Below are 18503 nucleotides of genomic sequence, written 5' to 3' on the forward strand. Positions count from 1 at the left end.
GTCAAGTGACTTAAACCATTCATTTTCTATGGATGAAATTAACTCCTCCTGCATAGAGAGCTATAATATTTTTACTTTCCTTTTAACTCAAATTATATTTGTGTGAATATACCAAAATGACTGTATGTATACCTAGTGGAAAATCTATGTGTTGGAAATCAAGTCAAAGTTGTGGCAAATTTGAACTTAAATATTCAAAGTGATGGTTATGTACAGTCTGACCTGCTCCTTTTTATACACATTTCTAAGCCCTGGCACATAAATAGGCAAGGCATGTTGCAAAGCTTTTTAAGGTCAGTGAAAATTACTTCCCTGCTAGTATTTAAGAATGAGATAAGAAAGGGAAATTACAGCTAAACCAAGTAGCTAGAGAAAGATTTGAGCAATTCTCCAGGAATTGTTTTTTAGCAAATCTTACAGTTTCCTTCAGAAGGTACACTTTGTTTTATGATTAATAAAGAAACAAAACTTTGTAAAATCTGTGTTATTTTTCTATCCTGAAACAGACTTGCACTAATCACATAGTGTTGCTGCATCTGTAAAAATAAAGGCAGAAATGTTTGTCTGCTCTATAGAAATGTCATGAGAGCTCATTAATTTTTGAAACCCTGCAAGTTATCTGTATGATGGATTTTACAGGATTTCAGTGTTACTATCTTTGTTGATAGATGTGTCACTGTGCAAATTCTGAGTGCTCAGAGACAAAATATTAGTTATTAATAATTGTAATATTTGTGTTATTGTTAAAAGTGGTGACTACTTTTATTACTGTGTGGTGCTTAGGATTCTAAGACACTAACAATGTTCATGGATCACTTAAGAAAGTAATGCATATCATAGGATATGTTTAGCACACTACAGTTGATCATTTTTTGGCCATATCTTACTATTGCATTACAGATTGCCACAATGTTATTGTTACAGCTGTTTTTTTAAAAAAAAATAATTCTCCAACACTCATGATGAGGAAATCAGGTAACTAAGTAAAATTTTTGTGCTGCTTGAAAACTAGATATCATTTCAAGCAATCAATTTTCAGAGTCAAGAAGAAAGTGACCTAAATAATTTTCTTCCCATGGTTGAGTAAATTTTTTGAAAAATGTAAGTTCATTTTCAGGTAATAACCTTCCACCCCTACACTCCTGGGAGGATAGAGTAGGAATCTTATGTGACTTGCACTTCCTTTAGGCTTTATTCAACAGTGTCATTTTATATTTCTATGCACAGGCAGTTACTCATAGTCCAGACTTTCCTAAAACACTACTAATAACAGAAGAAAAAAAGGACTATCAGAGAAAACACCTGTTGACAGAGAAGTTGCTACTTAGAGCTAACAAGCACAATAAAACTCAGCAGGATATAAATGCAAAAAGAGTATGTTAGAAGAAGATCGAACAACATAGGCCTTGCAGAGATAATTGAGCTATTACAGGATATTGACCACCAGTGGGAATAAACCTATATACCACTAAGCTTCTCAGTGTCTATTGCTTATATCACAATTTTTTTGTAATGTAAAGTTAGAGTTGAATTCTCCTGCTGTTTTTAGTAGTATGTATAAGCCTACTGTAGGAATGTTGCAACATAAATGTAGCTTCTCATTGTTGCAAGATAGGAATGAAAGAAGTTGTGCTAGCATTAAAACAACACGTTAGGTTCCTCCTTATGTAACTCAACAACCTGTATATTTATTTTGGTTTGATGATAATCTATAGTAAAGGAGCTCAAGGGCAGGATCTAGGCAGAGTTAAATGTCCCAGAACAGTGGTATACATAAAAAAGTTAGAGCAATAGAATACCAAATATTAGCTATATAAAAAATAAACCACAAAACAAACGAAAGAACAGTAAGAAGGTTTAAAAGTACAAATATTAAATAGTATTGTAATCTTCCTGTCTCTAAAGTGGCTGTTGTATTCAGCATTATTAATAATATTTTAAATGATCCATCTAAACACTAAAGATAATTATTCCAAATAATTGCATGAAGGCTAAAGAGGGGACAAAGACAACTACAAAAAAAGCATTTTGCCTCTCGTTCCTCTCCTAACAGAACTGAGTAGCGTAGGACAAGATAATAACAGATTTGCAGCACTTTGTGACACATGGCCTTGTTTATGCCCCTGACTGGTGTGACTGAGTTTTGTGCTTTAGAGTTTAAATTTTCTTCATAAAGCTGAGTCATCCAGTAGTTCAGAATATCATTAAGTAAATAGGATTAGATACGGCAAAGAACATTTTAGCAAATATTTTCTGAATGCCCTTTTTCTAAAGCCACAAAGAGCATTTTCATTTATTTTTCCTCCTACTTTATCAGTCTTTGAGATACAGTAACACTATTTATATAGGTTTTCAAGCTCGGATCACTCAAATCATCACTGGGGAGTCTGCCTGTGCACATTTGGCATGACACTAGGCTTTCCCTTACCCTGTAGGCATGCTTATCATGCTTATTATTCCATCACAGATTTCTGAGATAGTGTCATGATCAGCCCCTCCCTCATTGGATTTCTCATCAATGCTGAGAAAACAACATTTTTTGGGACTTCTGAGTGTGCACTGGGTGTGTTCTCAAAGACACTTTTTAACGACAAGTTATATTTTTGAAATATATATGTCTCACTTATATATAACTTGCATATATATTGAATATATGTCTCCACGGACACCCCCTTGTTGCGGAGGAGAAGCTTGCGTGCCCTTATGAGGTTGCGAGCTATGCTGGCGGTGGCATATGCCTCCGATAGGGTCTCCCATGCCAGACAGATCTCAGCTGAAGGGTCAGACTAAGTGTGTCCATGGGTAGGATGGGCTCACTAGCCTACCGGTAACTATCCTAGAAGGACAACTCTAACTCCAAACCAGGGCAGATGGAGCTCGTTTATCCCTGTAAGGCCATCCATCTAAGAGAAGGATACTCTAAATCTACATCCTGAGGACCATCCAAGCCATCTAGGCCCTGGCAGATGAAGCTTAGGAGTAAAAGGTGGGGCCAGTTCTGCGCACACTGAGCCTCACCTAAAAAATCCATTGTGCAGGCTTGAAGGTTACACCCACATTTGTAAAGTCCTGTAGCAACAGGCGAGGGACGAAATGGCAGGTGATAAGGTGCACTGGAAGCCGCAGACCCAACCCTGCATGCAGGCGGTTCAGGACACTGGTCACTCGAGACTGACCCCGGAGAGAAAAGACAGCGCAGAAAGAACCATGCCTCGCCAATACCGCCTAAGGAGACTTTCTTCTGTGCCTTTTGCAACTGGATTTGCCTGTCCCGCATCGGCCTTTTTAGCCATCAGTGCGCTTGTAGCAAGTGTGGGTAGAGCCCTTCCCATGTCTTTGTTTGCGAAGCCTAGCCACAATGGTGACGATATTTTTGAAAGTCCTATAGGACTGTCTATTTCCATCATGCAGCCTAGTGGAAAAACACATAAATTAGTTAAAGAAGGGGAAAAGGTTGGTAGAAAAAATAAGAAAATGAGTGGAAAGTATGCAGGAAGGAAATAGAGTTCTGGGAAAAAAGGATTAGAGGAAAAGGTAAGGTAGCTGATGAAGAAAAAATGCAAATAAAAATGTAGATTAAAAATTACAATATTAAGCTCAGCAAAGAGCAAGAATAAAAACAGAGAGAATTGGCAAATGTGAAAAGAGAAAAATTAAGGATGAAGAAACATGGAGTCAAAAGATGAGCAAGAACTGGTTGCAACGTTACTGATGCCAGAGCTTTGTTTACTACTTCTACGTGTCGTTTTTTTCTCCATGTAAACTCTGAAAGATGTTACATTTCAAAATAAAGAGCATTGTTTTGTTGGCTGGTTACTGATACATATGTGACTGGATTAAGAAATCAGGCTATAAAAATAATTTCTGCATAAGAAAGAGAAAAAATAAATGTCTTTTAATGTAACTTGCCAACTTTTAACCCACTTGAAATCTGCCACCTTTTATTGATTTAATTTCATCAAGAATTTAAAGCCAGAGAAATGCTCCACAGGGAGAAATACAGAGGAGTTTATAAATTTTGTTCTTAAAAAAGATTAAGGTATGTGTTGATGAGAGTGTCTTAAGTACGTTCACAAGGACAAACTATCAACCACTTAAGGACTTCTTAATGTATCAGTAGTGATCGTAGCAAAGATTTTTAAAAGCTGGAGTCAAATGAATTCTAATGTGAAAAACGTAAAAAGCGTCAGGTTTTTAGCAGTGACCGGATTATCAACGAAACGGATTTATTCTCACGGTCTTGATGTCCTGAAATGGTGAGTGTCTGCCTTGTAATGTAGTTTTTCACATAAATAAAACTGGATTTGGAAAAATATTCTCTAAGGAAACTATGCTTTAAATTGGTATGTTCTAAATTAAGGAAGCCAATCAAAATATGAAATGACAAACCCAAATGTTATGTCAAGATTCAATAAGACACTACAGTATGTTAATTCTTAGAACCAACTTATGATATCTAGCCAGCTGCATAAGGACAAAGAAATTATCAACATTATCTGTAAGTATAAATAATATCACAAGTGCAAATACTTACATGTTCAGGTTGTCTAGAATTTGCATGCTGAAGTTTTTTGAACTGGAGTGGCAAAAAGGCACAAAAGCAAGTTGAATTTTGTATTATACCATGTCTATTTAATGATAATGCAATGAAAAGCTACTGTAATGCACACATATAAGGAGTTAAATTTCTGGGAATATTTTACTCTAAATCTGCTGTAATTTTCATTATTAAAATGAAACATTAGTGTATCTTTTTTGCATATGTTACTTCTTCCTGTGTCACTATGCGGAAGTCCTAGACATCAGAATTGCTGTGATTATGAGATGCATGCTGATTTAGTTGTCAAAGTGGAAAAATCTTTTATCTTCTTTCTGTTTAATGAAACTGTTGTGCAGTCAGCAAATAGATTTCCTTGTAATCTAGTAGTATGTTCAAAGAAAAGAGGTCAAGTGTTCACATTTGTGGCTAATGTGTGTAACGAATGTTAGAAGGAAAAAAGTATGTAGTTACTCATCTGCTATCTTATAAACACTTTTTTTTTCTTCTTTTTTTTTTTTCTTTAAAAAAAAACAGGTACTGGAGGTACAGTGAAGAAATGAGATCCATGGACCCTGGTTACCCAAAACCAATAACAATTTGGAAAGGTATCCCAGAATCTCCTCAGGGAGCCTTTGTCCACAAAGAAAATGGTATGCAAACATATTCCTGTTTTAATCATTTACTAACACACTTTATGTAAGAGTAATAGAGAGGTGATTCACTGTTCGCATTAAATAGCAAAAGAATTCTTGATTTATGAATAGAACATTTCCTATGACAGAACTTGCTATTGTGATAATGACTGTTTGCATGTATCATTTAACACAGTGGGGAAAAATGTTTCAAATTTAGTATTGTAAACCTTACTTTCCATTCTTTTGTTTTTCTTGTGTCTTAATTAACTTATTTTTGTTTTCTTGTGGGTTTTTTGGTTTTTTTTTCTTTGTGTTTTTTCTTTTTGTCTACTGAATTATAGTACTTCTTAAAACAAGCTTCCTGAACATAGTATACGTCGTTTAAATTGTCAGGGCGTTGGCCATTTAAACAGCTTAGAAGGTATTACTATTATTCAGAACAGCTAGAAGAGTGAAGCAAAATCTTTGTCTTAAGCAGAAATACCCTTAGGAATCTATGTGAACCAAAGATGTCATAAGCTCATGATGCACAAATTCAGATTGGTGGGGTGCTATTGTGACCTGCTACTATACGTATTAAGGTGCATCATCACATAAAGGAACCTAGAATGTCAGCTGGCCACAGCTGCAAATGAATGAGAGCAGTCAAAATCTCCATTTTATAAGAGTTCAGTGCTATCGGGGAGGGGGGCTGCTGTAAGGCTGCCAACAGAGCCTACAGTTGCACAAAATTTAGATCCCTTAGAAGGGAATACAAATATACATTTGTTATCACTTATTGTTGAACTGTTGAATGGCATTTATGATTTATTTATTAGTAGGTTTTGAGCTTATTCTGTTTGCTTCATAGACAGCACATGTATATACTGACATATTATTTTAATTTCCTTTTAATAAGCAGATAAAAAGATTTCTTTCCTTGTGTAAACCACTTTAGTCTCCTATTTCAACCTCTAACTTGATTAAGTAATTTACCATGGAAATGTTTGGGGTATTTTTCGGGAATATGTTTAATTGCTTCCTTGCTTTGTCTCCATTTTATCCAGAAGCAGAAACCCTCTCTGGATTCTGGCTAGATTGGACTTGGGGGGGGGGGGGGTCTGTGTGTGTTTTGTTTTTAACTGGAAAGTAGGTAATTTAGGATGATATTCTGCATACATCATACCAAATAACTCTGTAAATGCATGTATATGTGGAAATGGGCACAAATATTATGTATGAACAGATAAACATACTGGATATAATCTCAGTTTTCTTCCCTTCATTACTTTTAAAGAATATTTTTAAAGCTTTACATCCAAAAGGAACTTAATGTGTGTGTACGTAAGGGTTTGTGGTTTTTTTCTTACCTTGATTGCATTCCCCATAAGTTTTCTGTACTGAGCTCAGGTATATAAGTTTCTCATTATAAATAAAAAATATCTTACTCTAACACTAATAGCAGTGGGTTTGAAAGTATTGCAGAGGCAGAACACTCATTCTTAAGGTAGGAAAGACTGTTGATTGCATCAAAATTACCCCTCTATTTTAACCCTGTGGCTTTGATAGTTTTTCTGACTCTTTGAATGAGGAGGGAGGTTGAGCAGGACACGACATCATGGAGGAGGGCTTCTCAGAAAGCCCAAAACAGCCCCAGGGCAGACAGAGGGACTGAAAATGACAGTATAAAGTTCCCAATAAGACCACTAAGGTGTTTTCCCTGAAATCAGGAAAGTAGGCATCTTACGAAACACTTTACAACTCCACTGCTTTTTGTATGAGGAGAGAAAGAAGCAAGAGGAGATGCAAATAAGAAGTACCACAGCTTAGCTGGAAAGTTGATTACATATTTCCTGAAACTATTCTCCTTTGTTTGGGCAAAGCTGAGTTCACAATGAAGCTTTACTATATAGCTGCAGAAGGGAACATCAGAAAGCATATCTTCCAGTTAATCCACTTTGTTTGAAAGAATACTTCTTTCTCTTGTCTTTCTGTTGTGTAAGCCATGCAAATAAACACCTGCAATAAGCCTGGTCATAAAGGGGTTTCCTTCACTGTCAAAATTTTGGGTAATCTTGCAGTACGAAGCTTGGGAAAGATGAGAAAAAAACTACTCTAGTTGACTGCTCTAGTCAACATCCTGACTCATTATCCTAGAAGCTTGGTAAGGTACAGGTAACATGTTTGAAATTCTCCCTGCTATTTCCTATATCGTGACTTGGTTTCTAATGCTGGGGTAGAAACTCTTACCAGGAGTTGAAGAAGAAATTTCCTTTCTCTTGCTCCATGAGATCACACAAAGTTTTCCAGATTGGAGAAATATTTCTGCTTTGAGAGCAGCATAGAAAAATCTCACCTGCCAACTAGAAATTCTGCTAAAGTTGGGCAATTTTTGGAGAGGAGAAAGACGAAATGTAGTCTACTTTATTAGCCCACTGAACTATTTTTGCCCTGTGCTTACTACCACTCCTAATTTGAGTTTCTGTATGACTCAGTAGTGACTGCTAAACCCTTCCATGCTGTCTGGGTCAGGCACTGCTCTCACTATTCTCAGTGACTAAGCACCTGGAAAATTTTAAGGAGCAGCTCCCAAAGAAGGCTTAACAAGTCAAGCACTTTAGATGAAATCTCTTTCAACAGTTGTGTGAAGTCACTTGTTCTGAGTAAAAACTACTCAGTCTTTTAGAAGTACCCTTCTCTGCTGGTAACTTCCACCCTTCAGCTACTACTGACTCTTATCCTGATTCCTGTGTCAGCAAAAGGATAGAAAAGTTTAAACTACTTTCAGAATTTCCCAGTGGAAAATATGCTCTGACTGGTGAATTTTTACTAGAGCCATAGGTGCTGATGATTCCTTTGCTGCTTTGATTTTAACTGTTTTAATTTAATATTGTAATGTAGAATAACAATGCTAATTAATGCCAGTATTCTGACATATATGCCCCTGATTTATACACATATGTGTTCTGTATATAGGTAAGAATATAGATCTAGAGATGTCATATCTGTGTATTTTCTATATATATGTATTAGAATATTGATAGAGATAATATGTCAAACATCCACACTGGAAATATTTATCCAGGGCGAGTACGTACAGTGCTGTCTTGCATACACATTGTTATAGAAAATGCAAAGGTATGGTAATTTGTAGCTCGAAATACTGAAATTTTGCATTCCGTAATATTTTTTGTTTAAGCTACAGAGTGCTTTAAGGAACTGCCTATATGATAAAATCTTCAAACTTCATTGTATTTAAAGAATTACAGTCCTCTTTTTCATTTTGTTCCAGTCAGAATATAAGGCATTTTGTGAACACACCTCCTGTTTTGATATAGCTCAGTGTTTTTCAGAGAATCATAGAATGGTTTGAGTTGGAAGGGACCTTAAAGATCATCTAGTTCCAACCCCCCTGCCATGAACATGGGGACGCTTATTTTCTTTTTTAATTCTTAACCAGTATTGTACCTTTCTATAGATACATCAACACATTCTCAGAAAGTAAAACAGCAAGGGATTAAGGAAAGGAAAATAGTACCTTTCCAGTGGCTAGGAAGCCATTAGAATTAAATAAGTAGCTAATATAGACAAATGTTCAAATATTCTATTCTTAAAAGTGGCAGTACATGATGATTTTGTTACAATTTGAGCTACAAAATATACTGTCAAGTCATTTTTTTAGAACTGAAGGAGACTTACTGCTGTTTGAACAAGTGATTACTGATACCACCTCCAGATAGCCAGTTACCAATCTCTTCAGGAAGCATTGTTAAAATGACAAATAGTACCCAATCTCTTTTAGTATTCTTAGCGGCCTTTAATACTGCAGGAAATAAGATGAGGTCTATAAAGTGCAGATAAGGAAAACTCCAGCTATCTACATTCAGTTCACAAATAGTAGGAGAAAGTTAACCCATCCTGAAGGTTTGCTTCTTATCAAATCAATGCCATTTTTCAGCTGGGATAGTAAAGTATTGTAGATTTTTGGCAAGGAGTCAAGTTGGGTTTTGTTTGTTTGTTTTTTCCATTTCAGCATGTTTAGTAATAACAATGGATTGTGTCTGATCAAATACTAGCTTTTTGCAGCAAACTTAAATTAGGTTACACCTCTTTTCTCTTGGCAAAGCTACTGTTATTTCATCCAGTTTCCTTCTTCTGAAGTACAGCAGTGGGGTATGTGATGTTAAAGAGGGTCAGTTCTTATTTCTGGCTAGCATAGCACTGCAATTTACTTCAGTAGACTTCCGATTTTGAAGATGTTGTGATACTTTGAAGTCGTGGCCCTGAGAATATCAACTCTGGTTGAATTTTCAGTGAATGAACAAATCAGCTAAACCTTAGTCTGTCAAAAATAATATTCACAGGAATTCCTTTATTTTTTCGTAGTGATGGAAGAAAATAAAATCCCAGTTACTCAACCAAGAAAAAAACCAAGCCCACACATTAGATTTTCTGGAAACAGTAAAGAAACAAAATTTGTAAAGAAGATTTGAAAGACCTATAATGGAAGCCTATTCCTTAGACCTTTTTATTTTTTATTGACAAAATAATTTGATACCACTAGTTTTGGTCATGTTGTGTTGATAACATGATTTGATCTGATATTACCATGAATAATTGCAATTTTCTTCCTCAGGCTTCACATATTTCTACAAAGGAAAAGAGTATTGGAAATTTAATAACCAGATGCTCAGGGTGGAACCTGGCTATCCCAGATCCATCCTCAAGGATTTTATGGGTTGTGATGGACCAACAGATCGAGATAAAGACCGACACAGCCCTCAAGATGACGTTGACATTGTCATCAAACTGGACAACACAGCCAGCACTGTGAAAGCCATAGCCATCGTCATTCCCTGCATCCTGGCCTTGTGCCTCCTCGTCTTGGTTTACACTGTGTTCCAGTTCAAAAGGAAAGGAACACCCCGCCACATACTGTACTGCAAACGCTCTATGCAAGAGTGGGTGTGATGTAGGGTTTTGTTGTTTTTTTTTCTTTCCCTCCCAGGAGTTTGTGGTAACTTGAGATTCAACACGAGAGCTGTTATGCAGTTTCCTAGCTAGGAGCGGGCATCTGTCGGTCTGAAACAAAGCTGATCTCTAAAACCCAGGGGGTTGCCTGTCCTGCGCATGAGTGGTGATTCACTCAGCTGGGAAGCTTCCATGATACACAGTATCTGCTGTTTCTTCAGTCCTTTGTCTTTCTTTGTCATTCGATTCTAGGCCTTTCCTCTGCACGCTCAATGCCCTATAAACTATCAGGATTAACTAATGAAGAGGAAAAAAAAAATCTCCAGTGTTTCTACATTTTTCTCTCAAGGCCTGTTCCCCTTTGAAAAATTTTATTCTGAAAGTAAATTTTTTTAGAAAAAAACACAACAACCCACAACGAAACTTTCAGGAAAGTGAGAAGACCCAAAACAGCTTTGTCTCCAAAGAGGATTGCTTTCTGTCTGCTATGGATAAAGTCCTATACTCCTACTTCAGTTTTGTCAAGTGGGAGGCTTGGATGACACGCAGGACTTCAGACTGTTCGGACAGCCATTTTCCAACAAACAAGGGGCCAAAATATCTGCAATATAGTAACAGCCTTAATAATACATTCATTTTGTGTTTTTTACAGCTGCTCTGGGCTACGTCCTCAATGTTTTAAACTCATTTATATTCATTACTATATTCAAGCAGAACCTTTTTATTGCTTTGTTTGATTTTTGGTTGGTTTTCCTGCATAACGTTTCCCAAGCTGTACCAAGCCAACTGCCTCAGGCCTTTTATAGGTCTGTCAGGAGCACTCATTCCAAAGCATACTAAAAAGCAGTGTGTCTCTGAAGTGGATTTCAATGAACTAAAGCAACAGTCATGATAAAGAGAAACTTGACACTGGTATTACATTGGTGGTGTAACCCTTTGAGAACTATTGCATCCGTTTTCAGAGTCTGGTGGATGTTAATCTTGGTTGTCATTAAATTATAGGATTGTGTTTGAGTAATCCAGGTTTTAAAAGAAAATCAGTATTACAAAACAGATTTCCTGTGACTGCAAGTGAGTGTTTTTAATTGTTTGCATTATTGATAGAAAAATGTTTGTAACATAAATAGAAAACAAAATATATCTACCAGCTACTTTCTGGTTGAAGGAACCAAACCTATTTTAATAACTTCTACCACTTACCAAGAATATTTCTGAACTGGTGACAGTTTTATAGCTTCGCCTCTTCTCTTAAGCATCTTGAATTTCTCTTTTAAACTATGTTGCATGATAATTCAATTTGCCTCTGCAGAGGTAAAGCTACAGTTTCAAAGGGAAGCTAAAAAAACTGACTCTGATATTGCATGAGTATCCTCCGGTGTGTTACCCCTTTGCATGTTCACCATAGTTCTCAAAGGGTTAGTCAAATTTCTGGCCTTCAGCCGAATATGATATCACTGACAGAGCCAAGGGACCACCAAAGCATATTTTCATTCTGTGTAATTTGTGCTAACAGCAGTATTGTCATTTTCATGTGACCTGCAGAGCAGGTTTGTATCAATATTTTTTTCCTAGAGAAAAGTCAGCAACTGACAGACCTCTTTATTGATTTAAGGAGCTGCTTCTTGCAGTGATAGGCTTTACAGTCACTGGGCTGTGAACTTATTAAAGATGGTCAGAATGATGCACCCCAAAAGTCAGACACCTGGTTTTTTATGAAAGCCAGGATTTGAGGGGAGTAGCTTTTGCAACAATGAACAGCTTGCCTTGAACTTGATTATTGACCTGTTGACTGTCATTACCAAGTTAAACATTGTCTTCTGTGAACAGCTTCACTGTCTGAATTTCCTTAAAGTGTACTGTCCTATGTCTTTGATCTCTGACCTTTAACTTGCAAAGTGGCACAAACTGAAGGGAATCTGGTGTTGCAAATGAACTAAGATGAGTTTTATTTCTTTAAAGGCCTGATATACGTTATCCAAAATTTGAAAAAAAAAAAAGTGAAATGTTTTAATAGAAAATAACTTAAAACTGAAATATTTATGATAGATCTGTAGGAGGGTATTTTGCTATGTATACATGCACACTCTAAAAATGAGCTACAGTAGAAGTTAATTTTTCTTTAACTTGAATACAATTTTCAGTATAAAATTATCATTCCTACAAATAGTTAGTTATTAATGAAAATGTTATAGGAAAGTATTAAAATACTTGAAATCGCCAGTATTGACTTTCACATGAAACAAAACTTTTATACTACATGCAACCAATTTCTTACTGGTTTCTTAAACCACATAACTGGATCACTTTTTAGAGAGTGTAGGTATATATACATATATATTATGGTTGTTATTATTATTTTGGTAATGGATAGCTTGACTGCCTTGAATTTATATTTATATTGAGCATAGCATGAAAAATAGTATGCCTTTTTGTTCGATTACATGATTTTGTATTGATTTGACAACTTATTTTATGAACATATGTGGCATGCTATAAAGCATTGCAAACTTAGAGCATAAACAGATATACATAAGTATGGCTAACAAAAAAGAAGATTAGGAAAAGATATAGTTTTACAACAAATATGCAATGCAGATGGCATTTTGGAGATATTTTGTAGAGAAACTGAATACTGTAGTTTAGAAGTGCACCAGTATCAGCCCATAGCATTATTTAGTAAATCCAGTTCAGTTGTTGCTGAAAATATAGATTAATTGACGGTTAAGTAACATAGGATATTTACTGCACATCAACTCATCTAGTGAATTCTATGCCTGTTTATCATACATATTAAAATTTGCGTGTGCATGTTTGTATACTTATAAATGCAAACAAACACACACATACATATACATGCATATTTTAATTCATTGAGACTTTTTTGTTGTTCAACAAGCTAGTAACTTATGTTCTGCTAAAGACGGAACAAAACGATTCGTGTTGCTGTTCCAATTTTGTCCCTTGGATAGTTGGTGGAAAATACTAACAGCACTACTTATTCTGCATTTAGTTCTCCTCTACAATAGGAGAACTTATTTTATATTATCTTTTAGTCAGAACAGCATCTCATCTGGGTTTTTTTATTCACTTGAAAATTCCACCTCAATTTTGAAATTTCTTTCATGGCAGCTTTAACTTTTTGTGCAACTGTTTCCCTGACAATAATGAAGTGCTGAGCATGTTGACTGTTGTTCTTTGATAAGATAACAAAAATGTTTGTATTTGGAGAATTTAACTTTAATTATGCAGGAAGGTAAGTGTGATAAGTCTAGTGCTTGGTATATGGTACATCATAGATACATGAGTAAGCTGATTGTTTAATCTATTTTCTGTTACTTAAAAGTGCATATATATTATATACAGAGAGAGGGAGGAAAATATTATATTGGCATGTTTATGTCATGCAGAGCAAGATTGTGTCAGCATTTCTACTACGTACTCCTATTTTCAGTAGGTTATAACAGAGTCATAAAGGTTTGCTTTAAGTAAAAGATGTAGGAGCAATTGTGTTCACTGTAATTCCGGAATACATACTGGCTACTTTCAAATTATAGAAGTTCAGAGTAAATTAATGGTGTTGCCTGATCTAGTTTTGAACTCAAATGAGTAAAAATTCTAAGACAATGTTATTTTTTCCAAACAGTTGTTTTTCTACCAGGGCCTATAATTATAAGAATTAAGAAAAAACAAGTTGAAAATATTTTCAGTTCTGCAATCTGGGTTCCTGCTCATGTGCCGCAACTATTTTCATAAAGTTTTTAATAAACATTTCCATATTGCTATTGTCATGATCTGTACTGTGGAACAATACAAAACTGAATATGCATTGTGTTAATAAGTTACAGTCTATCAAGCTGACTATACAGGGTTGTGTATCTTCAGAATACTATGATCTGTATGATGCAGGAGGCCAGAGTAGACGATGGCAGTATTTCCTCTGGCCTTTTAATGTTTGAACCTGTGCACAGGTTATTGTCTGTAGACAAAAAATAATTTTTATCAAAAAAAAATTTTAAAACTATGTAACTGTGTATTTACTGGATAGGCTGGGGTGGAGAGACTCAAGTGGCTCCAAAGGAGCCCTTTCAAGTCTCCTGAATAAATGTAATACGTATTTTATATCTTCCTATGAACTTTTGTTCTTTTTCTTCTTTCAAAGTGGGACAAAGGGAGGGGATAATTAAAGAAATAGATTTTTTAAGGCTAATTTTGTGAATGAAAATAACAGAATCTAAAAGATTCAAACATAAGGAGCAGACTTATTCTTTTTCTTAGAAGTCTACTTCACCTTCCCAGTTGTTTGATCAAGACTCCTGTGCCATTAGCACTGTGGGCTAAGAACAGAGTGTAATGCTTAATTTTTGAATTTTCAACTTTTTTGGGAGGTCTTACTTCACAAGCTTAATGTCAAGTAAATGTAGCTTTTGGTACCAAATTATACAGAATCAAATTCTAGCTTGTTGGTTAGGAAAAAAGTGCATAAATAGAATAGAAAGTAGATCTGCCCATAAGCAATGGAAGCATTACATTATTATTCTAGGTTTTTTTGCATTTGAACCATCGCTAGGGCAAGCCTTAAAAAAGACACATGGCAAATTGAACAGTGATTGTGCCAGGCACTGCATTTTTAAGAAAGTAGAAATGCAAACTACCACACCATTAGCAGCCTAAATTGGAGATAGCACAAGATGACTGGGCTGAGGAGCAAGGATACTTCTGCAGGGGCTTACTCTGTCTTGGCACCTGTATCTTCTCACAACATGGCCTAAATTTTATCACCAGTTGCAGAGGTGGAGGAATCCATGCACTGTGGCTTTAGGAGATGTGAAATAGCCATTACAGAACAATAGCTCCCTGTTGCCTTTTGTTGTTGTCAAGACTTTGGACAACTCTGCTTCCAGAAGTGTCATTGACTGCAGCCATATGACCTATAAGGAAAGTTATTATTATCAGTGGAGGGAAGAAATATCGCTGGCCACTTAGGTACTCAGCTGTGCTGTAAATCGAATGATATTGTGAGGAGCTGAGGAACAGATAACCTATTATTGAACACAATGGTATAGCCGTGACTGATATATCAGTGCTGTAACTTCAGGCGTACTTCCTTAGCTCACACTATGTAGACTGCAGACAAACGAGGTGGTTCATATAGGATAAGACCATGTAAACATATGTCAGTTACAAAATAAGGTGTAAATGAACCATATACTCATAAAATTGATCTTTGATTTTTGCATGTAAATCAATTAATTGTCTGCCACTGGTCTCATGAAAAAATGTAATGTGTGAGTCAAATCTGTCTAACTCATTCTTGTGACTTGCCATCTCAAATGTCCGAGGCTGGTAGAGAAAGAAATTGTCGTCAGTGCCATCAATGCTGAAAATGTCTGATCAGCATCAAAAGCATACCATCACTTGCGCAGACTGGCTCCATTTGATGCTTGATCTCAGGTAGCTTCTAATGTTAGTCAGTATAGATCCTATATGATGTGGCATTATTTGATGTATATGTGTAACTAGGAAAGCTCAGTAATAATCAGGAGATCATATTTTGAAGGATCATCAGTATGTGACCACAGCAAACATCTGTTCCTAAAATCAAAGTGTATTTCAACAAAGCGCATAGACAGCATTAAACACAAGCATTGTAAACGGATCTTGTTTCCCAGTATACATAAGCTTTAGCATATCATCTGCACATTATAGCCAGTTTATTAACATTTACAGTTGCAGCTGCCCATTTGAAATGTGAGATTCTGCGAGAGGTGTACATAAAGTATGTTTGCCCTGAGGAGAGAGCCATAAGTACTGCTTTTTTATGCCCACTGTATAGATGAAATAAATTTCAGAGGCAGAGAAGACATAAATGGAGAAATGCTGATGTAAACTAGCATGCTAAAGACAATTTTCTACTCTTGGATGTGCATGCAACATAGTGCTACTTGCTGTCACAGTAAAACTGCATAAAAAATAGTCATTACACATGCCAGCCATTTATGATGGCATGAAGCTTTCCAGTCACACAGTTTAGTTTCTTCTGTTTCTATAGAATGATATTGTCCACAGATGCTAATTACAGTAGCTACCACATAAACCGAAGCTTTCTGTTTAGGTAATAGTGATTTCTACCCTGTGAGATTGCATCACATCCTTTTTGTAACTACAACCTTAATCTCCTTGGTGAGCTAGCAGCATATCTTAATTCTTAGCCTTTCATGCCCATTATTTTTGTTTTGCAACTGCAGTAAAATATGTACTGATCATTCTCTCCTTGCCATCTGGCACTAAACATGAAATAATCATTTTCATCCTGTGCATGCACGTGTCCTAGATCATCCGTTTGCCCATCCATCATTCTGGAAACTGGCTTTCTGGAAAGTGAGATTAGTGACAGAAGGCTTAGATAAAATAACTTCCTAACGTACCTGGTTAGCCTTTAACAATATGGCAATGGAGTCTGAGGAGGTTTTAGTGAAGTATTTTATTACTTACCTTCCGGCAACAGAGCAGCGGAACACCGCCAGTCAGTTCATGCCAGATGGGTTCACCACTTGCAAAATGTAGTGTGCTAAGTCAAAAAACATTGTTTCTAATCCACATTTCCGTCCTGATGTGTTGGCATAGTTTAACACCTAGTCTACACACATATTTGTAGCTTACATGGCCATACGTAAAATCGTCTGCCTTGTGGAAGCTGAGAGTTCTTAGGGCCAGCAGATAATCAGTGCTAACTCTTTTATAGGGTGTGAACAAATTTTAGTTCCCTTACTACCATTTTATAACCTCAAAAAAAAAAGCAAGCAGGTTTTTCCATAATGTAAAATGATGGTTTATCAGTCTTCATAATTACACAATATTTTATATATCTCAAAAAGCACTATTATAAAACTGATAGCACGATTATAAAACTTCTAGTTGAAGTGCACAGCCCCCACAATCAGGCATACAATGAATCTAAACAGAGATGCACATGCTGTTTATGCTATGCTTGGCTATTGCCACAAAATTATCAGTGCTCACATACTGATCATCTTCGTATCTTACGGGAGAGTGTTGAAGTCAGCATGGAGCAGATTTTCTGTTTGGATACGAGTTGTATAAGTTAGGAAATAGTACATGTGATTTCATGTATTCAGAAGAGATCATCAGCAACGTATAGCACTGTTTTAAATGGTCATAACAACTGCAGTTCATACATACCTGCAAGACATAGCTGCAGCCTGTATTTACATGGTTGTATTTCACCTCATATGATAAAGTGCTATCAATTCTGATCATGTGTCACAAGGTAAATGAAAACTGTTAGAAATCTCTTTCAGGATAGCCAGTGTCAATATTCACACAGCTCATAGAAATACATGAGATTATTGTAACAGAAAAAAAATAAAATAACCTTGAATAGGAAACTGGGATTGAGGGAATGTGTGATGATGCAAATAATCTCTTCCCAACTCTCAGTCCATATAAGGCACTTGGTAAAACGTTGTTAACTAAGTATATACCTAACATCCATCTTTATTCTGTTTCCAAAACCATGCAGACATCTCTTGTCGATTAATGCACAGTATTGTCTTACTGTGTCTGGTTCAAAGCCATTTTATAGAAGAGATCAAGGATATGGTCCACCCTTCATGTTGATACACAGATCATGATCTGCTGCCAATATACATTCCTTTGAAGGTGGTAGCCCTTGGATCACGGTGATGACAAATACAGATTTAAAGGAACATCCTGCTGAAATCTTTCTTGAAGGAAATCTAAGTCAGTCGTGAACTTTCCACAAATTCTAGGATCCTCAGGAAAGCCAACTAGATCTTTTAGTCAAAGACTACAGACAAATACAGAAAAAGCAGCATAAGCACACTTCTATTTTTCATTTCCAGAAGAATACAAGGAAAGGAATGATAATACTTAGGTTTATAATTGCAAGTTCAAAACTAGTTTGTCAGAAAGGGAAGAAGCCAAGGACTACTGCACAACTAAAATCACAACAATAAAGGAGATGTTATGAGGAAGTTGGTGAGAGCTTTGAAAGTATTATTTCTCTCCAACAAGGATGCCTGTTAGGCTTTAGAATGTCTACTAAATTCTATATTTGGTCTCATAACCCACCAGAGAGAGGTCAGTCAAAAGATGCTTCAGTATAGCTACTCTAAACCTGAATACAAATACATAGAGAAAAGGCATTATTTATCTGCTGCAATCAAAAATCAAGAGAGAGATTTAGTCAAAGTAACATTGGCCTGAATCTGTGTGCAAAAACTTGTCACACTGAAGTCTTCTTATATTTGTTTTCAGAAGTTAGCTCGAAAAAAAATTCTATCATTTGAAGAACTCCACTGGATAAAACACTGAAGGATAAAGAAGCCGTTTCCTGT

At 36.0% G+C, this 18503-nt stretch overlaps 1 protein-coding gene across 1 annotated transcript in view; it reads left to right on the forward strand.

Annotated features, from left to right (window-relative positions):
• MMP16 (matrix metallopeptidase 16 (membrane-inserted)) overlaps positions 1 to 10698 on the forward strand; it is a gene marked incomplete at its 5' end in the record, with an annotated part of 48625 nt that extends 37927 nt beyond the window's left edge. The window contains 2 exons of the mRNA XM_009864971.1: positions 5075 to 5190; positions 9791 to 10698. Of these exons, the coding sequence (XP_009863273.1) occupies positions 5075 to 5190; positions 9791 to 10125 (451 nt within the window). The remainder of the gene's footprint in view (positions 1 to 5074; positions 5191 to 9790) is intronic.
• Positions 10699 to 18503: the final 7805 nt, after the last annotated feature.

The sequence above is a fragment of the Apaloderma vittatum genome, unplaced genomic scaffold (genome assembly GCF_000703405.1).
Source record: "Apaloderma vittatum isolate BGI_N311 unplaced genomic scaffold, ASM70340v1 scaffold11882, whole genome shotgun sequence".
In the NCBI taxonomy this organism is placed as follows: domain Eukaryota; kingdom Metazoa; phylum Chordata; class Aves; order Trogoniformes; family Trogonidae; genus Apaloderma; species Apaloderma vittatum.